This window comes from Sinocyclocheilus grahami, unplaced genomic scaffold (assembly GCF_001515645.1).
Source record: "Sinocyclocheilus grahami isolate Dianchi unplaced genomic scaffold, SAMN03320097.WGS_v1.1 scaffold1120.1, whole genome shotgun sequence".
Classification (NCBI taxonomy): domain Eukaryota; kingdom Metazoa; phylum Chordata; class Actinopteri; order Cypriniformes; family Cyprinidae; genus Sinocyclocheilus; species Sinocyclocheilus grahami.
The window spans coordinates 230,290-255,336 of record NW_015506299.1 but is presented as its reverse complement, the minus strand read 5'-3'; the positions used below and the strand labels follow the sequence as shown (position 1 = coordinate 255,336).

The 25,047-nt window shown below is 36.8% G+C and overlaps 1 protein-coding gene across 1 annotated transcript in view; it reads left to right on the top strand.

Annotated features, from left to right (window-relative positions):
- Nucleotides 1–25,047, top strand: part of LOC107567005 (disco-interacting protein 2 homolog C-like) — a 39,466-nt gene extending 14,419 nt beyond the window's left edge. Inside the window, exons 4-35 of the mRNA XM_016252588.1 lie at nucleotides 613–738; nucleotides 820–999; nucleotides 1,698–1,832; nucleotides 2,318–2,455; nucleotides 2,678–2,797; nucleotides 3,282–3,479; nucleotides 4,375–4,466; nucleotides 5,060–5,170; nucleotides 5,355–5,478; nucleotides 5,614–5,723; nucleotides 6,496–6,554; nucleotides 8,211–8,350; nucleotides 8,529–8,665; nucleotides 9,566–9,774; nucleotides 10,151–10,265; nucleotides 11,989–12,190; nucleotides 12,279–12,379; nucleotides 13,200–13,280; nucleotides 13,406–13,529; nucleotides 14,121–14,242; nucleotides 15,812–15,923; nucleotides 16,013–16,122; nucleotides 18,423–18,553; nucleotides 18,659–18,827; nucleotides 19,156–19,326; nucleotides 19,516–19,545; nucleotides 21,407–21,468; nucleotides 22,549–22,606; nucleotides 22,699–22,773; nucleotides 22,868–23,042; nucleotides 23,157–23,280; nucleotides 24,511–25,047. Coding sequence (XP_016108074.1) covers nucleotides 613–738; nucleotides 820–999; nucleotides 1,698–1,832; nucleotides 2,318–2,455; nucleotides 2,678–2,797; nucleotides 3,282–3,479; nucleotides 4,375–4,466; nucleotides 5,060–5,170; nucleotides 5,355–5,478; nucleotides 5,614–5,723; nucleotides 6,496–6,554; nucleotides 8,211–8,350; nucleotides 8,529–8,665; nucleotides 9,566–9,774; nucleotides 10,151–10,265; nucleotides 11,989–12,190; nucleotides 12,279–12,379; nucleotides 13,200–13,280; nucleotides 13,406–13,529; nucleotides 14,121–14,242; nucleotides 15,812–15,923; nucleotides 16,013–16,122; nucleotides 18,423–18,553; nucleotides 18,659–18,827; nucleotides 19,156–19,326; nucleotides 19,516–19,545; nucleotides 21,407–21,468; nucleotides 22,549–22,606; nucleotides 22,699–22,773; nucleotides 22,868–23,042; nucleotides 23,157–23,280; nucleotides 24,511–24,763 — 4,094 coding nt within the window. The 3' untranslated portion in view covers nucleotides 24,764–25,047. The remainder of the gene's footprint in view (nucleotides 1–612; nucleotides 739–819; nucleotides 1,000–1,697; nucleotides 1,833–2,317; nucleotides 2,456–2,677; nucleotides 2,798–3,281; nucleotides 3,480–4,374; nucleotides 4,467–5,059; nucleotides 5,171–5,354; nucleotides 5,479–5,613; nucleotides 5,724–6,495; nucleotides 6,555–8,210; nucleotides 8,351–8,528; nucleotides 8,666–9,565; nucleotides 9,775–10,150; nucleotides 10,266–11,988; nucleotides 12,191–12,278; nucleotides 12,380–13,199; nucleotides 13,281–13,405; nucleotides 13,530–14,120; nucleotides 14,243–15,811; nucleotides 15,924–16,012; nucleotides 16,123–18,422; nucleotides 18,554–18,658; nucleotides 18,828–19,155; nucleotides 19,327–19,515; nucleotides 19,546–21,406; nucleotides 21,469–22,548; nucleotides 22,607–22,698; nucleotides 22,774–22,867; nucleotides 23,043–23,156; nucleotides 23,281–24,510) is intronic.

The window sequence follows — 25,047 nt, the reverse complement described above, 5'->3', positions numbered from 1 at the left end:
ACCAAGTATTGAGTACATGTACAGTAAATGAACATACTTCCCAGAAGGCCAACAATTCACTAAAAAAAATTTTTTATTGGTCTTATGAAGTATTCTAATTTGTTGAGATAGTGAATTGGTGGGTTTTTGTTAAATGTGAGCCAAAATCATCACAATTAAAAGAACCAAAGACTTAAAACTACTTCAGTCTGTGTGCATTGAATTTATTTAATACACGAGTTTCACAATTTGAGTTGAATTACTGAAATAAATGAACTTTTCCACATATATATATATATATATATATATAATGTTTTATTTTAATATTTGTTCAGTTGAATTACTGAAATGAACTTTTCCACGACATTCTAATTTATTGAGATGCACCCGTATAAATATACAATAAAAATATCTAATTATAATTCAAAAATCAATATGAAAGAATGTCTTTCAAGACTTTTTTCCATCTGTTATAATAAGAACTTTTCAGAAGGTTGTCCTGTAGAACATGTGATTGGGCTTAGATGTAATCTGTGCCAGTGTCAGTATTTCCTCTATGGATAAACCACTGAATAAATAATCTTTCTAAATAAATCTCTGAACAGCTCTAAAAAATCTGTCTCTTTCTCTTAGATGTTCACTCAGAAGCTGTTCAGGCTGCGCTGGAGCGACACAGTGAGAGAAAGATGACTGTGCTCTTGCCATCCAAACGGCAGTCGCTCGTCGGTCAAACCTCCATGGACACATATACACCTCCAGGTGTGTGTATGTGGATGTGTTTGTGTGCAGGAGCCAGTGAGTAAGTGTGTGTGTGAGACTGTTTTCTTCGTGTCTCTGCAGACTCGTCCTCCGGCTCTGACGCTGAGGGGTCTCTGGGGAGGGCGGGGGGTGTCAGCGTGGACTCCTGGATCAGCAGAGCTCTCCATGGCTCACCTTCCACATCTTCGTCATCATCGTCGCACAGCAACAGCTCTGCCAACGCAGCCCGACTTGCAGAGACCAGCATGCACTCATACGGCTGTAAGAACGTGTGCAAATATTCACATGGCAGCCAATAAACACAGATACTGATCAGTCATATTATAAATTAGTCTTTAGGTCACTTTCAGCCAACTCAGATTTTGCTTTCACCAATATCTGGCACATATCGAATATTACTGGAAGCACAGGAAAAACAAGCCCCTCACACTTAATTCACTTCATATGAAATATGTCTTTTTTGCATCTGATCTGGGCCTCTTTTAAACCTCCCTTATCAAGATCATCTAATTTTAGTTCATTGGTTTCTCATACTAGACTAACTTCAGCCAGTCAGATCCTTGCACTCAACTCACTTTGGCCAGTCAGATCTATTTGCCTAAACCATTTCAGCCAATCAGCTCCTCACGCATGACTCACTCCATATGAAATAAGACATATTTGGCACCTGATAAGGGTCTCTTTTAAACTTCCTTCCCTTATCAAGATCATCTCACTTCAGCCAATTGGCTTCTCATGCTCAAATAAATTTAGCCAATCAGTTCTATTTGCCCAACCAATCTTAGCCAATTAGCTTCTAAAGTTCAAATTATTCCAGCAAATTAGCTCCTTATGCTTAACTCAAACCAGCAAATCATCTTCTTGTGTAGTAAAAAGAGTTATTTACTTGAATATTTACTGCTAGTATGATTGCTATAGGTTAGCTGTCTAATTCTTCCCTTTTCAATTTCTCCCCCAAGTTGGTCCGATGTCTCATCTGTCTCTGAAAAGGTGGGGCTTAAGAGAAATGGGCGTTTCTGCTGAGAATGGAATAGTTGGCAGGCACTCCAGTGACTACCAATCAGATCGCCCTTGGTCGTCTCTGGATTCTGAGGGTCAGTATTTCATGATTCTTTGGACTAAAGACTTGTCTGACATAAAAGGGATAGTTCATAGATCCAGTGTTGTTTGGTTCCCAGCGTTCTTCAGAATATCTTCATTTGTGTTCCACAGAAGAAAGAAAGTCAGACAGGTTTGGAATGACATGAGGGTTAAGCAAATGATGTCAGAATTTTAGTTTTTGGGAGAAATGTCCCTTTAAGATGAAAGCAGACAAGAGTTAATTTTTACTGTGTGCGCATTTGCATTTGGGTCCACTTGTGTATTTTATCAACATATTATATATCAGTGTCAATAATGGCATTTGCTTCTAGTTAAAAGGCTTACCTCCACAGCACTGTTTGATATGTACTGTATATGCTTTCATTTTAGCTGCACATGCTTTTGCATCTCATTCCTAATAACTGATAATGAATCATCACATTTATTGGGGTAAATGTTACTATACTGATTAGTTAACCTGTTTGTTTGTGTACTGCAGACAGTCTGACGGCCCCTCCTGACATCACCAGCTACATGCCAGACCCCGCCCCCATCTCTGTTCAACGCCCACAGGTCACCATGATAACCAGGCCCCTGCCCAAATATGGCAATGCTGAGTTGATGGAGACAGGAGATGGTGAGTGTGTGTGCAGAGGTCTGTTTTTAAATGTGCATTTATTCTGAAATGATCAATTTTGCCATCTATTTTTTATGTTTGGAAATTTTATTCAGTGTGCATGGAATTCAGTTAATTTAAAATGAAAACAAACCCAAAATTTATTTAATCCAGATTTGTTTTCTCATTTTTACCATTGTGAGAATTTATATTAGTAGTATAATTGCATATATGTGTATGTAGGTGTGCCTGTCAGTAGCCGTGTGTCGGCAAAGATCCAGCAGCTAGTTAACACGCTGAAGCGACCCAAGCGAAGACCCCTGAGAGAATTTTTTGTGGAGGATTTTGAAGAACTTCTGGAAGGTTAAAATGTTTTCCCCTCTCTTTGTGCCTCCTTGTTCGATTTCGAAGATGAATATAACTGTAAAAGTCAATGAATATGAATACAGATGTTTGAGTATCCTGCACCAGTTCACAGAAACACTTTTACAGTTACTGATAGGTCGAAGGTCTTGAAATTCATTACTTTCAGATTAAACGCTCCACACCCTGCACAGAACAAGTTAATTTGATCCAACTATTTTTGCATCGATCGAGGTGAAGTGCTTAAAGGGATAGTTCAACCAAAAATCAAAATCCTGTCATCCTTTGCTCACCCTTGTGTTGTCTTTTTTGACATCTATGATGTCATGAGAGTGAGTAAATAATGACAGAATTAAATGGAACAAGATTTTTTGGTAAACTATTCCTTAAAATTAATGTAATATGAATTCTGATGATATAAAACATAGGTCTCATCAACATGCAAATGCTTTGCTAACCTTCTCTTGACGTTTGCCATGTGCAGTGCAGCAGCCTGATCCTTCTCTGCCACGCCCAGAAGGGGTGGAGTCAACACCTATACAAGGAGAAGAACTTGACGGACTCAAGAACTGCCCCGCCTCCCTGGAAGCAGCCCTTCTACGCTGGGGAGCCATTGCACCTAAAGCCCCCTGTTTGACCACTACACACAGCAATGCCAAACAGCCGTACACACTTACATATGGTACACATGCATGTAAATTCATAGTTGGGATGCTACAATTCTCAATATAACATTGAACCATTCGGTGTACGACATCCACGGTTCTGTACGGGCTTGTGAATTGCGGGTTTTTCTGTTTTGTGATTAAATCATTTCCGGGACACACTGTGAGTTTGAGTCGCTTATAACGTGAATTTGAAAAAGTAACACACGATAAACATCTTCGCTTGTAATGACTTCTAAGTGTTTCTATATCTGTTGTCCAACAGAATGAGGCAGACAATATATTCTATACTGTAATAAAGGCCATGTCGATTAGCAATGGATTATAAATATACTTAATTATTCTGAAAATACCCGAGATGACTTAAAGAACAGGTAAACTATATATTGTTGCAGTCGAGTGTTTATTGCCTTCATGTTTCAACATTTAAAACATTTCTATCTTGTTTTCATTCAGTTACAGTGATAGTTGTCAATATTAGGGATTTCCTGGAGTGCCATGAGTTCTATTACTTCTGTAATGCATATTTGGAGTTTCTGTGCAAGGGTGTCCTCTGGCTTCCGGTATGAATGAAACCGATATTACATGATGTATACAGCGCTCAATAATGCCCACTTCATCTTATTTTGGGTAAAAATAGGAAAAATATTTATCTCAAAAGAAATTTGATGTGCACATATGATAATCCATGTTTTTGTTCAGAAGTGTACAGGAGTTTTTACAGGAGTCTTTTTTTTTTTTAATAATGAAAGTGTTATTACACTAGTAATTTTTATTTTTTTATTTTTTTTAAACGAGGTATGTATTGAACCGTGGGCTAACTGTATTGTTGCATCCCTAATTCATAGCCATCAATTGGATTTTATTGTCTTTTTGGTGGGTGCATGTTAATATCTCTTTGTTTATGTGTAGGTAAACTCTGGTCCAAGAGTTTGAAGTTGGCCTATAACCTTCTCCATAAACTGGGATCCAAACAAGAGCCAATCATTCACCCTGGAGACAGGGTAAGAGTGGATAAATTGTATTTAAGTGTTGTCTTATGTATTTTTCTAAAATGCACACTACCATTCAAAAGTTTGGTATCAGTACAATTTTTTTTTTTTTTTAAAGTAATACTTTTATTCAGCAGGGATGCATTAAATTGATCAAAAGTGACATTAGAGTTACAAAAGATTTCCATTTAAAATAAATGTGATTCTTTTGAATTGTCTAATCATCAAATATTCCTAAAAAAATGTTTCCACAAAAATAATAAATAACTGTTTTCAACATTGATAATAATAAGAAATGTTTCTTGAGAACCAAGGATCATGTGAAATGAAAATTCCGCTTTAAAATATATTCACATAGGAAACAGTTCTTTTGAATTTGAATAATATTTTACAGTATTACCGGTTTTACTGTAATTTGGATTAAGTCAATACAGCCTTGGTGAGCATAAAATACTTTGAAAATCATTTTAGAAAATCTTACTGACCCCAAACTTTTGAATGGTCATGCATAACTCCATTATAAAGACAGAAATCAGATATATACACATTATACAGACATATATTCAAAAACTGATGAAGAATGAAGACTGTAAATGTTACTGTAGGTAGCATTGGTTTACCCCAATAATGACCCAGCAGCGTTCATGGTGGCGTTTTATGGATGTCTTTTGGCTGAAGTTGTTCCTGTCCCAATTGAAGTACCACTTACAAAGAAGGTAATTTCTACTGCAAAAAAATTCCAGCAATAGTAGCTTAGGCAGTACTGCATATGTTCAAAAGATCTTATAATTAGTCATTATTAAATGGATAGTTCACCAAAAAACCTTTTACAGTTTTACAAACAATTTTATAAGAACAAAATTTGCCTGAGGCATGCCCTCCTGTTTTCGCCCCTCAAAGGATGCTGGGAGTCAACAAATTGGTTTCCTTTTGGGTAGCTGTGGAGTTGCTGTGGCATTAACAAGTGATGCATGTCATAAAGGTCTTCCCAAGAGTGCTAGTGGTGATGTCATGCAGTTTAAAGGTCAGAGATGTCACAATGGTTGTTTGAAGAACCTGCACATGAGTCTTCATAGGAACATTGTTATTTGTTAAACATATATGTGTGTTTTTATCTAGTTTATATGTTTGTGTTGTGTGTGTGTGTGTGTGTGTTCAGGCTGGCCAAAGTTGCTCTGGGTGCTGACTGACTCCAAACATTTATCTAAACCCCCACGAGAATGGTTTCCTCTCATTAAAGATGCCAACAATGACACAGCATACATAGAGGTAACAGACCATGTGATTATGTGTCAAATCCATTTAGTTGTTTCTTAAATATATATCATCATTTATTTAATGCTAATATTAATTAAAGATAATATTTTTTTAATAATACACTACTGCTCGGAAGTTTGGGGTCATTAAGATGTTTTTTTTAATAACTGAATACTTCTATTAAGGAAGTACACATTCAGTTGATCAAAAGTAACAGTAAACATTTATTATATTACAAAAGATTTCTGTTTCAAATAAATGCTTTTCTTTTGAACCTTCTATTCATGGAATAATTGAAAAAAATGTGTATCATTGTATCAAACTGATAATAATAAGAAATGTTTCATGAGCACCAAATCAGCATTTTAGAATGATTTCTGAAGGATCTTGTGAAGACTGGAGTAATGAATGCTGAAATTTCAGCTTTGCCATCACAGGAATAAATTACATTTTAAAATATATTTTAAATTATAAAAATATTTTACAATATAAGTGTTTTACTGTATTTTTGATCAAATAAATGCAGCTTCGGTAAGAATAAGAGACTTTTTTCAAAAACATTAAAAATGTACTGACCCAAACTTTACAGTAGTGTGTGTATATAAATAAATAAATATATACTGTGTATATATACAATTTTAAGTATTTATTTATAATATTTACATAGCTTCCCAAGTTCAAGGCTGCTTAATATGCAAGGGGGCTTGTATTGTAGTTCTTTGGCAATACAGGGATCTCATTGCATTTATAATGAAAGTGGCAATGTTTCGTGGTTGATTGACAGTATAAGACCTGTAAGGATGGGAGTGTGTCACACATTACAAACGACATAACCAGGCCTATGTACATTCATACCGTACACACAGACACACAAAACTATTAAGAAATACATCTGACTCAGATTTTAATGTCATGTAGTGAAAACTTCTTGGTTCTTAATCATAAATTAAAATACATTTAATTGTGCTTGTGTGAGGTCTAAGTTTAAATAGTGTTATCAGACGGATATTGCGCTAGACTTTGCAATATCGCCATAAAGTCTGGTTCACATTGCCAAGAATTGCCCAAATAAACGAAAAGGACGCCTGACCAACATGTAAAGTTACTAACCACTTTTCAGTTTATATGTGTCATTTGTAGGCTGGTAAATCTGAAATCAGATACTACCCAAAGTGCAAAATGGAATATAGAAAGTGTGATTGTAGATATCTCAAACAAAACTATCGAATATCTCTTGCGAGATAAACTTAGGCAAATCTGGTTGATAATTTTTTCTCGGAAGCATTCATGATAGTAGAGATTAGGCTTGCCGCGATAGACGGTGCTGACGGTTATACCGGTGTTAAGCCGTTACGTCACTTGCCCACCGCGTTGTTATCAGACGGATATTGCGCTAGACTTTGCAATATCGCCATAAAGTCTGGTTCACATTGCCAAGAATTGCCCAAATAAACAAAAAGGACGCCTGACCAACATGTAAAGTTACTAACCACTTTTCAGTTTATATGTGCCATTTGTAGGCTGGTAAATCTGAAATCAGATACTACCCAAAGTGCAAAATGGAATATAGAAAGTGTGATTGTAGATATCTCAAACAAAACTATCGAATATCTCTTGCGAGATAAACTTAGGCAAATCTGGTTGATAATTTTTTCTCGGAAGCATTCGTGATAGTAGAGATTAGGCTTGCCGCGATAGACGGTGCTGACGGTTATACCGGTGTTAAGCCGCAACACCGGTTACGTCACTTGCCCACCACATCACCGACCCCCACCGTCGTTTTGATTTTTTATAGTAATAAAAATCATTTAGTTCAGTAAAAGAACAGACACTACAATTAAAAACTGAACGCGGCTGCTCAGTGCAGCATGCCGAACGACAGTAGCATCAAGTAAAATGCGCACGGCGCTTTTAAACTATGGTATAAAAATGATATCTTTATGTAATAGTTTCATTAAGCAAGGATGCATTAAATTGATCAAAAGCGACAGTAAACGCATTTATGTTGGAAAAGATTGCTATTTCACATAAATGTTGCATAAAAAGCACAAGAGACTTCTTTCAAAAATATTTTAAAATCTTATCAACGCCAAACTTTTTAATAATAGTATAGATTATAGTTGAATCTTATTAAAATACCATGTGGCTCCTCGTGTTTTATGCTTTTATGTTTTATGTTTTGTGTTCTTTTGGTGACACATTCAATGGGATTTTTATGGGTGCAAATGCAAGAATTTGGTGGTAGAAAATAAATAATGATATAACTTGCACAAACTTTTATTTAGGACTGTGAGAATGCCAAGTAATATTCACACCAGCCAATCAAACCTCTTTTGTCACGGGTTGTAGAGCTTTTGCAGCTCCAGGATGCAAAACCACACAATTCTGTATTGTTTATGAAATCTGGAAAATATTGTGTCTATGGTAACATAATATTCTGGCAACACATATGAACAAGTTTATTCTTTCATTTATTTGTATGCATGTGTTTTCTGTCAGGCCTCAGGAGGGCAGCTCTAAGCCAGCAGGCCAAGGAGTCCTAAGTATGACGAATCTGAGTCATGGGGTCATCAGAGTGGACACGGGAGAGAAGCTGTCCGTCCTCACCCTACAGGATGTGGGCACAGCCATGCCAGGAGGTGCATAGATTATGAAAACATGAACGAATGAACAACCCCAAAGCATTTTGATTTAGGTCCAACATCTACCTCATAAACCAGCCTAGAGCAGTTCTGCACTGTTTTCCTCATGTGACCACAGACCTCATCAAACGACTTTATGGTTCTCGTAAAACTGACTTTTCTCTTTCTCTCTCAGCAATGGTGTGTGTTGTTAAACTGGAGGGTGTTCCTCAACTGTGTAAAACCGATGAGATTGGAGAGATCTGCGTGTCGTCTGTTGCCACGGGAACGTCATATTATGGGCTTTCAGGAATGAGCAAGAACACATTCGAGGTGTGAAAATACATTATAGACTGTATATACACTGTTTCATTATGTTAAGATTCACTGACGTTCAAAAGTTAGTTTTTTTCATTCATAGCTATTCAACAAGGACATATTAAAGTGATCAAAAGTGACAGTGAAGACTTTTACAGAGTTACTAAAGGATTCTGTTTCAAATAAATGCTTTTTTTTTTTAAGTTTCTATTCCTCAAAGAATCCTGAAAAAAAATGTATTACGGTTACTACATAAATGTTAAGCAGCACAACTGTTTTCAACATTTCTAATAAGAAGAAATGTTTCTTGAGCACCAATTTTCTTGAGCAATTTTAAAATATGTTCAGTGTTCTTCTTTTTAAAATATATTTTACATTTTTAAATCTATTAAAATAGGAAACAGTTTTTTTTTTAAAGTGTAGTAATATTTCCCAACATTACTGTTTTTACTGTATTATACATATTCTAAATACAAAAATATATTTATTTAGATGCAAAAATGTATTTATTTATTTTTACAAATAAGTTTTGTTTTTACAAATGAATTTTGCAGTCTTGGTGAGCAAGACTTTTTCAAAAACATTAAAAAAATCTTACAGACTACTACCCAAACTTTTGAACAACATTGTAAAAGATCTTTATTTTACTGTAGTAAAGTAAAAAAAACACTTTAGCGCATCTGAAGCTGGTTTAACATGGTTTCTACATTTATGCATTTGCTAGACACTTTTATTCCATTGTATTCAAATTTTATTTTAGTTGTTTCTGGTCCAAGCTGGTCATTTATAGTAATTAGCTGGTTCAAGCTTTTTTGATTAAATGTTGGTAAATTTTAAGTAGAAAGTGTGTGTATCCTTCTATTTAGTGTGTGTGTCCTGTCAGTCAGTAAATTAGTTTGTGTCTCTGTGGTGCAGGTGTGTCCAGTGGCATGTGACGGTGGATTTGTCAGCGATTGCGTTTTCGTGAGGTCAGGTCTGCTGGGGTTTGTGGGTCCGGGTGGGATGATCTTCATCTCTGGTACACTTGAAGGACTGATGCAGGTCGGGGGTCGGAAACACAGTGCTGATGACATCATCGCTACCGCTCTTGCTGTTGAGCCCATGAAGTTCATCTATAGAGGAAGGTATGTATGAAAAAAGACCAAAATAATAACCAACCAATACTACAGTATTGCCGCTGTCGCCTATGGCTTGCTTAGTTGGGGACACTTAATTTCCAGCGATATCATCGACTTGATTGCAAAGATACTATTTAAACTGAACTGAGCTGGATGATGACATCACTGAATTCAATGATGAACTGCCTTTAACTGAAAATTGAGTGTTTACCATTGTAATTTTGCATTAATGTCACACTATTTTCCTAATTAATTCTGTACAGTTGCTTTGACACAATCTGTATTGTTAAAAGCGCTATATAAATAAAGGTGACTTGACTTGACTCTAGAAAGAATCTTGTTTTAAAACCATCTGAGTAATCCCTGTGCTCACTGTGTGTAGAACGGTGGTGTTCTCAGTGAATGTGTTGTATGATGAGAGGATTGTGCTGGTAGCAGAACAGAGACCAGATTCAACTGAAGAAGAGAGTTACCAGTGGATGAGCCGAGTGTTGCAGGTACACACACACACACATAACCAGGCTCAAAGTTTGCATTTTTCTGTTCTTGCAAAAAGCAAAAGTGCTGCACTAAGCAACAAAGTCACAGCCATATTTATTAATATTTAATGTATAGTTATATAGGTGAAGATTTTGCACCAATGAGATTTCGCTGTGGGTGTGGCTAGGCCTGTCGCAATAATCAATATATCGACTTATCGCACAATATATGTACATGACCTCAATAATTTTTGGTGACGCAATATATCGCCCATTATATTTACTTAAAAATTAATGTCACCATGTTTTTTACATTCCACTTGTGCGTGTGTCTCTTTCAGCTTCTCGTATATAACGTGGTGTAGTTGGTGCTAGTTCAAATTAAAAAAATGCTTCTACAAAAAAAAAAAAAAGTTTAATCTGCAGATATGGCCTTGTTTAGGGATCTGTGCCTTTGTGCATACAGACATCTGACTGCTAAGTAGTGATTGTGTTTTTCAGCAATAGTGTGCACCCTTAATTTACAGAGAAAAGAAGGTAAGGGAAAAATCTGTAGATGGAAAAATCTCTATACAAGTTTTTACATTTTCCTTTTTTTGTTACTTTGCACTTTTTGTTAGAAAATGTTTATTTACTATTTATTCAAGTTTTTTTTAAGGCATCTAATATTTTGATACTTGATCTAAATATTCTTAAAAATTAAAAGTTTGTTGTCATTTGGAAGTGTGTAGGCCTTCTTACATTATTATGCTGTGACATTATGATTATATATTCAGTGGTATAAAATGGTCTTCAAAATGACAATAACATCGCTTATCGTTATTTCTGGGGCAATATATCGCACAACAAAAAGTTGTTATCGTGACAGGCCTAGGTGTGGCAACCCACCACAACATGACTAAAATAGAAACAAAGCTAGCACCAACAGATCTTATTGCATTTCACCTGTTGCAGCGTCGCTCATAATGACAAAAACTATTATTTAAATCAAAGAAAGATAATTTATTGCTTTATTGTGTCGTGCCAGGTCTGGACATACTGTAATTCTTTTTGCAAAATAAAATAACAGAAATTATAGATGAAAAATTATTTGAAATGAAAATGACTTATTTTTGTATTCTATAATCTTGACTATGAACTTCTGAATGCCATAAAAATGTATAAAAAACAAATATATAGTTTAGTCATGAAACTCTAGATGGCGCATTCTGACGGGGTGTTAACGTAACTGAGGATATTCAGAGAGTTAAACGACTTGGCACAAGCTGATTGGTTCATGCTGCATATGCAGCCAATGAGCTTATTGCCTTGCATTTATATGGCTGGCTAGCATTCACTTGAGATTCCTGCAGCGCGCTTTCAGAGTTCTCTGAAACCCTCCACCTTCCCCAGCTCCACCTGTATAGATCTGCTACGGGGTTATTTTATATGCTATTTGTGCAGCAGCAGCATGTCTTAAATACTCATGGCACCGTATCGCCATATGCATTGGCAGTAGCAAGTTCCTGTACTTGCTTGCAGCAGCAGCAATAATCTACAACTACAGCAATAACCAACAGCAGCAGCAATTCAGCAGCAGCGTAGCAGATCTGTTCCGCCGAGACCAAATGCATTAACATTGTCATATCCATCACCATGCTAAAATGTTCAGAGAGTTGTCATGATTGAATTAAGGTTATTAATAATGAATTAATTTTGAAGAGTTCTCTGACCAAACCTATGTGTGTGTTTCTGTGTTTAGGCTATAGATGGGATTCATCAGGTGGGGGTGTACTGCCTGGCATTGGTTCCTGCCAACACCCTCCCCAAAACCCCTCTGGGTGGAATCCACCTGTCTGAGACCAAACAGCTGTTCCTGGAGGGGGCGCTACACCCTAGCAGCATCCTCATGTGTCCTCACTCCTGCATCACAAACCTGCCCAAACCCAGACAGAAACAACCCGGTACACAAGCCTTTGTGTACAAGCCTTGTTGTAGAGCATGCGTGTTACATAGAAAATAATGTGTAAATATTGTGTGTATTTGTTGCAGAGGTGGGTCCTGCCTCTGTGATGGTGGGGAATCTCGTTGCAGGAAAGCGAATGGCTCAGGCCAGCGGACGAGACCTGAGTCACATGGAGGACAATGAGCAGGTAATCCAGATATTAGGATCTCTTAGTGCTAAACGATTAATCAGAATAAGACCAACATCGTGATATAAAAGGATGCGATTTAATTAAATAAATATATGCGTGTTCAGAGTGAAGTGCTGCACTGTGTTCATTTATATGCGAACAGCTCATGATTCAATGTTTTCATGTCTTAGAGCGGCTCAGTTCACAGTAAATGATGCTCCACACAAACTTCATCTCTGCATGTGTTGTGAAATTGGCTCGCTTATAACATGCATTTGGAAATGCAAAGTGCACCAGCCATTTACCAGATTTGTTTTGACAAGTGTTTATAAACCAAGAAATTAGAAGCTATGAGGGCCGCCTGCAGTTGTATTGATGGTTTAACATTTGAAACTGAGGAATTTAAGACATACAATAATTTTATTAAAATTATCATTGTTTTACCTCAATTCTTGGTTCTTTTAATAATGAAATAGTATTTTTGCAGCAGTAGTGTTTCTGATTTTGCTTAATATTTTATTTAATAGTATTTAATAATTGTGCAGCCCTACAAAAAAGCACAGCAAACCTGGAGCTCTTTGAAAAAATTGGAATTTGAACATTTGCAATTACTTTTTTCCCTCAAAGCATACAGCTCTAGGATCTCTTGTTTTTTTGTTGTTGTTTTTTTGGAGATGGGAAGAGTTAGCCAAAAATTGGAATGAAATCATAAAGTATGTCTGTGTAACAATTTCATGTGACCTCCTGTAAAGGAAAACTTGTATAGGGCATATGAGTGAGTGTGAGTATGTGTCTTTTTCACTCTGACTGATTATTTATTCTCTTGTGTGATTTCTAGTTCCTTTTTCTGTCGGAGGTGCTGCAGTGGAGAGCTCAGACAACACCTGAGCACATATTGTACACACTTATTAACTCACGGGTAACGCACATATATTACTTTTCTCAGTTTCCTTTCAGCAGTGAGTGTTAAGAAAATGATCAAAAATCTAATTTTTATGAATTCAGGTGTGTTATTGTGATTATAATTGTATTTGTGTATTTCAGGGGGCAATAGGAAGCTCTCTGACCTGTCTACAGCTTCACAAGAGAGCAGAGAAAATTGCAACTTTGCTGTATGAAAGAGGACAGCTACGAGACGGAGACCATGTAGCATTAGTTTATCCACCAGGTAACACACAGACTCTGGCTATCTGTGTTAACTTACTTAATTTTAATTTGATTGCATGATGTGCAAATTAATTCATAAAATTAATTGCATTTCAATAATTGATGAGAAAAGCTCCCAAATGAATATACTTTAAAGACAAAGGTACTAAATAGATTTAAAATTTTACCAATAAATCTGCAGTCTGCAGTAATACATCTCTGCCTTCATTTCAGCCAAATTAAGCTGTAAATAAATTATCATAATTTTTGTTGTCAGAGCACTAGTTGATACACTTCACACCAGCAATATGCTGAGCTCTGGTTCAGGGTAGAAATCCCATCTGTAGTTGTTTTTTAGTAGTGCTACTTGCAGCATTTCATTAAATCAGATCAGCTACAGCTTTCAGCCTGTTCTGTAAGTCACATTCAAGAGCTGCCCACTCCAATTAAATCACATCACATTTGCTTAATGAAACATTCCGTTAAACATATCACATTACAATTAAACACATCATAAATAGCAATAAGTAAATGAGTGGTGAATTACATCTTTTTGTTACAAATATAATTCTATTTCACATAGATTTCATGTTTGTGTTTGTTTGTGTTGCAGGTTTAGATCTGATCGCCGCCTTTTACGGCTGTCTGTATGCAGGCTGTATTCCTATAACTGTGCGACCACCTCACCCTCAGAACATCTCTACTACACTACCTACAGTTAAAATGATCCTAGAGGTGAGAACACACACACACACACCCTCAGAACATCTCCACCACACCTGCAGTTACATGAATTAAATTATTAGAGAAGTATTAAAAACCCTACTTAATCATATGTAATGTTCAAATTTATGTTCTCTAAATTATCAACATGATCCAAACTTTGCTGAAAAACCTGTTGTTTTTTTTAGCTTAGGTTTACTTGATCCATGCATCAGTAGTGGGGAAGTAGTGGCCTAATGAGAGTCGGCCTCGTAACCCAAAGGTTGTGGGTTCGAGTCTCGTACCGGCAGGGATTGTAGGTGGGGGGAGTGAATGTACAGCACTCTCTCCCACCTTCAATACCACAACTGAGGTGCCCTTGAGCAAGGCACCGAACCCTCAACTGCTCCCCAGGCCCTGCAGCAAAAATGGCTGCCCACTGCTCCGGGTGTGTGTTTACTGCTGTCAAGTCAACAGTTGCCTGAAATTGTGTGCAAGCCAAAGGTGACAGTGGCAAGGAACCAAAACTCCATCAGAAATGGAGAAAAAAACCTTGGGAGAAACTGGGGGGCCAGTTCTCCTCCAGCTAGCTCATTCAAGTACTAACTTTAGCTGTGGCTCATTTAGAAGGCTGCACCCTCCGGAGGTCGAATCCTCTGGAGGTCGAAGTGTCCTCAACCTAGAATTAAACGAGACGGCCTTCGTAGGACGGGCAGAAAAGGAAACCGGAAGTATCGCGTTGCTATGCCAACACATTTAGAGCATCGTTGCGCTCTCACACTACTTAAATGAAGGAAATTTATTTCTAAATTTGGAAAGTAATTTGAAAAAAAAAATGCTTCGTAGGACAGGCGGAAAAGGAAACCGGAAGTATTGCGTTGCTATGCCAACACATTTAGAGCATCGTTGCGCTCTCACACTACTTATATGAAGGAAATTTATTTCTAAATTTGGGAAGTAATTTGAAAAAAAAAAAAAAAATGCTTGTTATATTTTGTTCAATGTTTGAGGAGCTGCAGCCTACGTACAGCAGGCATCTATTAGAGAAAAAAGGAGGAGGATATTAAAAACAAAGTTTATCCGTTTTTACCAAGGCGAATTAAGGTAAGTTGTAAACACCACATCTGCGCTTGTGTGTACGTTACATCTGCCGGCGTCGGCCTTTTTCAAATTAACAACGGTTGTTCACGGCGACGCAAAGAATTGTGGGTTATCTGTAGCAGCGAAGGATACACCTCATGCATCCTCCGAATTCCTGTGAAAGAAGGTCGCATTCGAAGGTCGCATTCGGAGTGTCCTACTTGCTTTTCTGAAATGAGACAGCCTCGATGACGTATGCAGCCTTCGAATGCGACCTCCGGAGGACGCAGCCTTCTAAATGAGACGCAGCATTTCAAAGGAAAGGTTGCTATCAAATAGCACACCTAGGTTCCTAACTGATGATGATGGAGAAAAAAAGTTGTAATTTGGTACAATAAACTGATTATATCAACCCTTTATAGGGTTAAATCATTTATTAATTATTGTAAATGTTAACCGTTATAGAATAAGATATGGGTCTCAAAACATGACCATTTTTAATAAAAATGTTGGTGTGTGCAGGTGAGTCGTTCAGTGTGTGTTATGACCACTCAAGCCATCTCTAAACTTCTGAAGTCCAGAGATGCATCAGTGGCTGTGGACTTTAAATCATGGCCTCCTATCCTGGAAACAGGTGAGTTTTTGAGGGACATGAGATCTGTGTTCAGAGTTACGCCTGTCAGGTGCTCATCAGAAGTGTCTGTGTGTGTGTGTATTTATTAGATGACTTGCCAAAGAGGCGTTGTTCACTGTTGTATAAGCCATGTGACCCAGACACATTGGCCTATCTGGACTTCAGTGTGTCCACTACAGGCATGCTCGCTGGAGTGAAGGTTTGACTCCTCATACTTGTTACTAATGTTTTATGTATGGACTACAGATGTGGTTATTATTATTATTATTATTATCATCATCATCATTGTTAAAGGGGTCAAATGATGTTACTAAAAAATAACATTATTTTGTGTATTTGGTGTAATGAAATGTGTTTATGCAGTTTAAGGTAAAAAAACACGTATTTTTCACATACTGTACATTATTGTTTCTCCTCTATGCCCCGCCTTTCTGAATCTCGTAGATTTTTACAAAGTTCATCGTTCTGAAAGCGAGGTGTGGTCAGCTATTCAGTGCGTTGTGATTGGCCGAATTCCTCAAGCATGTGACGGAAATGTTACGCCCCTTACCATACTGTGATGCCGTGTCCTGGCGCGGCGAGACTAAACCAATAAAACCCATTATAAACGAGGCATTTGTTGCATCCAGTGGGGACATAATTACTGATTATAATTACTTATACTGTCTTTTTACACATTGCGTTGCATCGCGCCACGTAAACATAAAACCACGTCTGCATTTGGGATCAGAGAAATGACAAACAAGCACTAGTCTACACTGCTCAAAACTCGCGTTTGAATCATCAGTGGTAAATACTTTAAATATGAAAACGTACTTACAGGCTGTGAGTCAGCATTATTTGTCAGCATCATAGACTGTATAGGGTCAGCATGCGCGCCAAAGGGGAAACAGGGGAACTGAATTCACCGGATCACCGGCATTGTAGGCTACTCTCCCAAGAAACAGTCCTCGGCCTCCGTAAATTGCGCTGCACACATCTGAATATTTGGTTTTAACTGTTCTGGAACAGTGTTGTAAATACAACTTAACCACTGATTTCTAGTTGTGTCCTATTTTGGAAGATTTTTCACAATGAAACACGAACACAGCGTCTCCACGACATTGTGTGTGTATTTATTAGATGACTTGCCAAAGAGGCGTTGTTCACTGTTGTATAAGCCATGTGACCCAGACACATTGGCCTATCTGGACTTCAGTGTGTCCACTACAGGCATGCTCGCTGGAGTGAAGGTTTGACTCCTCATACTTGTTACTAATGTTTTATGTATGGACTACAGATGTGGTTATTATTATTATTATTATTATCATCATCATCATTGTTAAAGGGGTCAAATGATGTTACTAAAAAATAACATTATTTTGTGTATTTGGTGTAATGAAATGTGTTTATGCAGTTTAAGGTAAAAAAACACGTATTTTTCACATACTGTACATTATTGTTTCTCCTCTATGCCCCGCCTTTCTGAATCTCGTAGATTTTTACAAAGTTCATCGTTCTGAAAGCGAGGTGTGGTCAGCTATTCAGTGCGTTGTGATTGGCCGAATTCCTCAAGCATGTGACGGAAATGTTACGCCCCTTACCATACTGTGATGCCGTGTCCTGGCGTGGCGAGACAAAACCAATAAAACCCATTATAAACGAGGCATTTGTTGCATCCAGTGGGGACATAATTACTGATTATAATTACTTATACTGTCTTTTTACACATTGCGTTGCATCGCGCCACGTAAACATAAAACCACGTCTGCATTTGGGATCAGAGAAATGACAAACAAGCACTAGTCTACACTGCTCAAAACTCGCGTTTGAATCATCAGTGGTAAATACTTTAAATATGAAAACGTACTTACAGGCTGTGAGTCAGCATTATTTGTCAGCATCATAGACTGTATAGGGTCAGCATGCGCGCCAAAGGGGAAACAGGGGAACTGAATTCACCGGATCACCGGCATTGTAGGCTACTCTCCCAAGAAACAGTCCTCGGCCTCCGTAAATTGCGCTGCACACATCTGAATATTTGGTTTTAACTGTTCTGGAACAGTGTTGTAAATACAACTTAACCACTGATTTCTAGTTGTGTCCTATTTTGGAAGATTTTTCACAATGAAACACGAACACAGCGTCTCCACGACATGGCGGTGGCGGCAACAATACTACAGCGATAATCAAAGTTACGCCGCCTTTCTTTGCGTATACATTTGGGTGGTGTTATGCAAATCTTCCCACACAGTGACGTAGACATGTGGGGGCGTGTTTAAACGAGGCGATTTAGGAGGGCGTGGACGAGTCTTAACTTTTCTAAAGAATATCTTTTTGGGTTTGAGACTTTAGTCTTTGCAACTTTAGGGATCTTATCTATTCACAAACAGCTTGTAACACTCCAAAGAGAGAGGAAAACGTCGCATCATATGACCCCTTTAACAATATTAAATTAAAATTGCATTTAAAACTTATTAAAAAAAACAATCATTTCTGATTTTCTCTCTTTCTCTGAAGATGTCTCACAATGCAACCAGTGCCCTATGTCGCTCTGTTAAACTGCAGTGTGAGTTGTATCCCTCTCGTGAGGTGGCCGTGTGCCTTGACCCATACTGCGGCCTTGGCTTTGTCTTGTGGTGTCTCTGCAGGTACGGACCACCTGTGCACTCACCTGAGATGCACACACAGATGCAAACACAAATGTTAAGGACATTTTCATTGGTTAATGTGTGTGTGTGTGTGTGTGTGTGCAGTGTGTATGCAGGGCAGCAGTCTGTTCTGATCTCTCCAATGGACCTAGAGGTGAATCCTGCTTTGTGGCTGCAGTCCGTCAGTCAGTTTAAAGTCCGAGACACATTCTGCTCATATTCTGTGATGGAGCTCTGCACGAGATCTCTCAGCTCTCTCACTGACTCTCTAAAGGTACGCGCACACACACTCACACAGAATTTTAATCTGCATCTCGTTAAACAACATTTTCGTTTAGTTTTTGTTTCAACAAGGCAGCATTTTTCATTTTATTACATTTTAACTTGATGTACTAAAAATAACTAAAACTGAAATAAAAATGTATACGAAATATATATACATATTTACAAAAAACACACAACAAAAGCTTTAATGAAAATGAAAAAAATTTACAAATAAAAATGAATTCAAAATATTAATAAAAGTATAAGTAATAGTACCTTAGTGATACTAAAATATCAGTGCTTCCTATTTCACCCCTGTATTTTTGTCTCTCTCTCAGGCCCGTGGGATGGATCTGACCCGTGTGCGTTCATGTGTGGTTGTGGCGGAAGAGAGGCCTCGCGTTGCTCTGACACAATCCTTCTGTAAGCTCTTTAAGGATGTGGGGCTGCACCCGCGTGCCGTCAGCACTGCCTTCGGCTGCAGGGTCAATCTCGCAGTCTGCCTACAAGTCAGTATAGGCCAGAATATGACCCATCTGATTTCATACTCTAATTGTTCAGTTTTTTTCCTTTTACTAGTCATGTAACTCATTCAACCTTCTATCTTGGTTTTTTATTATTATTATTTTGTTTTCTTTTTCTGTTTTTTAATTTACTTTTTTAACTTTTATACATCACATCTTCCTCTCCTTTTGTAGCCTCATAGGTTGGGGAAGCTTGCTGAGCAGGTATGACTTAACTTTAACTGATCCTCATCATTTCATAGCTCTGTTACTACAACCATGTTTAGATGTGGGAGTAAATTTATTAATTATCATCCTGTGTGTACGAGTACTCATTTTTGCGAGCCAACTAGTTGTCAGAGTCTTAACCTCACCTCAAATGACTTGAGTGGTCCACACAGCTGATATGGTGTGTGTGTGTGTGTGTGTGTGTGTGTGTGTGTGTGTGTCAATCAGTTGGATTTAAACTGTGTGTGAATCATCATGATCTGTTGTTTATGCTGATATTTGCTTTCTAAAAATAAGTTTGAAAATGTTGTAGGCAGCATTAGTGCTGGGCGGTATGACCAAAAATTGATATCACGGTATTTAAAAAAATTGTACCGTGTGTGTGTGTGTGTTGGTGTGTGTGTGTGTGTGTGTGAGGGAAATGAAAGCATGTATATTTCCAGACTCTAGAGTCATGTCGCATTAACATTTCTGATTAGTTTCAGCATAGTTTACAAAAAGTGAGCACCAGCACAGTTTACATTATTTTCATTGTTGCATAAATCCAAATATATTTGGCCATTACATATTATTATTATTATTATTATTATTATTATTATTATTATTATTATTATTATTATTATTATTATTATTATTATTATTATTATTATTATTATTATTATTATTATTATTATTATTATTATTATTATTATTATTATTATTATACAAACAAATATCTCACAGCTGCACTGAAACAGGAGTTTTCCTCCTTCTGGAGGATGGATGCCAACAGTTTAACCTGTTTGGCATAAGCTGTTTTTGACCATAGTTATATTATGTGGAAATATATAAAAACTAGTGCTGTCAAACGATTAATCAATAATTAAATTAATTAATAAAAGTTTTTGTTTACATAATATATGTGTGTGTGCTGTGTATATTTACTATGCATCTATAAATACACACACATACAGCATCGCAATTATTCGTTTGACAGCACTAATAAAAACAAACAAAAACATGCCTTTAAAGTGCTGGCTTTCACTGAGCGATGTAGCCTATTCAAAATGCGGTTGGAATGCCCCTGTATGTCTTTGTCTTGTCTTTCTATATGATATAGTTAAGCAATATCACACAAGCAAGCATGCTGTTTTTCCTGAATGTTTAGTTTCATATTTAAAGTATATTTTCATTTTTTATATGTATTTTATATTTCAATATTCAAAATATTATTTTAAAAACCTTAATCTCATAGCATTATTTATGCAATTGTAATTGCAGTGTTAATATATCTAAATGACACTTCAGATGCCACTTCTGCAGTGCAAAGTTGGGATTTGTTGATGCTACTTTCATTTTATTAGTAACAGCCTATAGTGTCTTATTATTCTAATTTAATTTATTAGTTCTAAGAATTTGACAAAAAACATGATGCATACATCGAATTGCCCTTATGAAGGTAAAAATGCACATGAAAATCAAATTAAATTATAATAATGAAAATGTGAATTTCTGTCACTACTGTTTACTAACCACCGCACAGAATATAAAAATAAGAATATTCGAGAGTCAGCTGACGCGACAGGTACCAGTACAAAAACAAACTCGGCAAAATATCATCTATTTATCATAATCGACATATCCCAGAAAATATTGGAATATTTTTGTCAATATAATACACTAGGCTATACTATAGTTCCTCTACCTTCCCGGTTCCGCTGATTGGTTGAATCCTCTCCATGCACTATACATTTGTACACTTTGTTCACTTTCAATGCAAGTCGCCTTGATATTAACTGTCTGCCAGATGAGCATGATGATTTATGTTTTCAAGTAAATTTGACTGCCATTTATAGAAGGTGATTTAATGATTGTGCAGGGAACATCAGGACCTGATCCTACGACTGTCTATGTGGACATGAGAGCGCTGAGACATGACAGGCAAGACACACACACACACACACACACACATTTCATTATTTCCATTTTTAGAATTAGTACAGATACACTACCAATCAAAAGTCTGCAAATTGGGTACAAAATTGTGTATGTAGAAACTTTTTAACAAATGATCTGTGAAAGAAAACCCTTTCAGCCTGAAACTAAATATTACATAAATAATATTTTATATTAATATTTAATATTTTCAAAATATGTTTACGATTATATAATATATTTCTAAATTGCATTACAAGTAACGCGAGTTACGTAATCAGATTACTTTTTTCAAGTAACTAGTAAAGTAACGCATTACTTTTTAATTTACAAGAGAATATCGGAGTTACTTTTTCTAATAAGTAACGCAAGTTACTTTTTTTCCAAAATTATTGACTGACAGCTCTCCTGTGCCCATGTTGAGAGAAATCAGATGTTACTGTAGTTCTACAATAAATATGAATATGCATTAATTCATCTCACTCACACACAAAAAAACACAGATTCAGTATTCCTCAAAATGAATAAAAATAATGCAACTCAGAATATGACGCAAACCTGCAATAATTAAATGTTAAACAACACAAATATGCTTTATGTATTTAATCCCATTCTATGAACCAATGTCTTTGCTTCTGACCTTCGATGATCCAGTTCAGCTGTACTAATAACCACAAATTACTCTAGACAAACATTTGTGTGTCTTTTTTTATTGCTGAAATGTGTTGAAATTTCTTCTTCTGCGTTCTACTGTACGGACGTAAATTTACTTTCCCTTCAGCCTGAGGCTTATTCATTTCACTTTTGGTGTGAAAAGGCTTTTATATTTGCCAAAAATAGAACTTTTTTATTTTAAATCAAACAAGCAAGCCCTGTCCAGATTTTAAAAGTAACGCAAAAGTAACGTAACGCATTACTTTCCATAAAAAGTAACTAAGTAACGGAATTAGTTACTTTTTAATGGAGTAACGCAATATTGTAATGCATTACTTTTAAAAGTAACTTTCCCCAACACTGAATATGAATGTATTTTTGTATGATTTATTTCTGATTGGCCATTTCTGAAGTGTGTCTGTCTGTTTGCAGGGTGAGACTGGTTGAAAGAGGATCTCCACACAGTCTACCTCTCATGGAATCTGGGAAGGTTAGTGAGACAGTTCAAAGTTCCTTTATTTGTTTTCTTAAATTAAATGTAAACCATATTCAGAAATGTAGTAATTATTTTTTTTTTTACAGATTTTACCTGGTGTACGCATCATCATTGCTAACCCAGAGACAAAGGGACCAATCGGAGACTCTCATTTAGGGGAGGTTAGACCAATAGCACTCTCTTGTCTATCAGATCAAAAAATATCTTCTCATAACCAAGCGTCTCACTTGTGTTTCTATTTTAAAATGACTGCAGATCTGGGTCCATAGTCCACAGAATGCCAGCGGGTACTTCACTGTGTTCGGAGAGGAAAATGTGCGTTCGGATCATTTCGGAGCCAGGTTGAGCTTTGGAGACACTCAGACTTTGTGGGCCAGAACCGGATACCTGGGGTTCCTGCGCAGGACTGACCTCACTGATGCAAATGGAGGTGTGTGTGTGTGTGTGTGTGTGTGTGTGTGTGTTCAGTCTATATTGTGCTTTTTGTCCCAGAGATATTTGATTTGCATTGAGCAGTGGAGTTGTTTCACTTGTGTGTGTTCAGAAAGGCATGATGCCCTTTATGTGGTGGGAGCGTTAGATGAAGTCATGGAGCTGAGAGGTATGAAATACCATCCCATTGACATTGAAACGTCCATCATCAGGGCACACCGGAATATCACAGAATGGTGAACTCACACACACACACACACACACACACACACACAAAACTATAACAACCACATAATCACACTGAGGCCAGAAGCATACACTATGTAAATACACTAATTAGGGGTGGAAACTTTGTCAAACCAGAAAAGTATATACTGGACACTACCATTCAAAACTTTGGAGTCGGTAAGATTTTTTTTGTTTGTTTTTAAAATGTTAAGGCTGAATGTATTTGGTTAAAAAAAACAACAACTGTAAAAATCTGTAATATTGTGAAATATTATTACTATTTAAAATAACTGTTTTCGCAGCAATTACTGCAGTCTTCAGCGTCACATTATCCTTCAGAAATCATTCTGATATAATGATTTGATACTCAAAGAATATTTCTTATCACTGTTGAAAGCAGTTCTGCTGCTTGCCATTTTTGTGGAAACAGTGATACTTTTTTTGCAGGATTTTTAATAAATAGAAGGTTCAAAATAACACCATTTTTTTAAATAGAACTCTTTTGCAACATTATAAAATGTCTTTACCATCACTTTCAATCATTTTAATTCATCCTTACTGAATAGAAGTATTAATTTCTTATTGACCCTAAACTTTTGAAAGGTGAATAAATCAAAGCATACTTATTTTTACTGGAATTAAATGGTTATAGTTTATAAATAAAAGGTATTTCATATCATTATTATGATTCTTTTCTTTTTATTATTTTACATATTATATATCTTTTAAATTAACTTAAATGGCCAAACCAAAACTAAGATTATTCATAACAACTAAATAATAAGATCTGTGCAACTGTGAAACAGCTGCTGCACATTTAATGACGCTTGAGTTAATAACCCAAGACTTAACACTTTGATAAATTGTACAAATAATTAAATGAGCTACATTCAACATAAACATGTATTTTTACTTGCAGTAACAAGCCTTAATATTCAAGGAAGCAGTAGTTTCCTTCAAATGTCTGTGCACCTTAAACCGGATATTTTATTATTCATGTAGCCGTCCATAAACTTGTTTGCTCAGCAAGATTTTCTACATAATGTTGCTGACAATACAGTAGTTGACCTGAGAGAGAAAACTGACTGCAGAACAAGAGTTTATGCTAATGCCTAGCGTAATTGCATTGCTCAAATTTATCAAAAAAGCAAGTACATTTCAAATTGAGCTTGCAGAGCTATTTTGCATTCACATATTTCCATAGAGTAAAGTTCAAACTTTCTCGCTCTCTCATTCAGTGCGGTGTTCACATGGACGAATCTCTTGGTGGTGGTGGTGGAGTTGGACGGTTCGGAGCAGGACGCTCTAGATCTGGTTCCCATGGTAACTAATGTGGTTCTAGAGGAACACTACCTGATTGTTGGCGTGGTGGTCGTCGTGGATACGGGCGTAATTCCCATCAACTCTCGAGGAGAGAAGCAACGCATGCACCTGCGGGACGGCTTCCTCGCCGACCAGCTCGACCCCATATATGTGGCTTACAACATGTAGAAACACGCAAGCTGATGATCTTAAAGACAGGCTCATTCTCATGAGCTCAGGCACAACAACCATGATTTCCAGCACCTTCTCACTGTCAGCACTTCTGTCAGCCTGTTAACTGTAGATTGAACACCCTCAAAATAGCAAACACACACTCACATGATTCGCAGAGGGACTTAAAAGACTCCTGTAGCATATCTTCAAGTTTTTATTTTCAGTTTTGATTGTGTCGCCCAATATTTTGCTAGTGTTGGTTATTTTTTTAACTTGCATACTAAATGTAATTTAAAGAA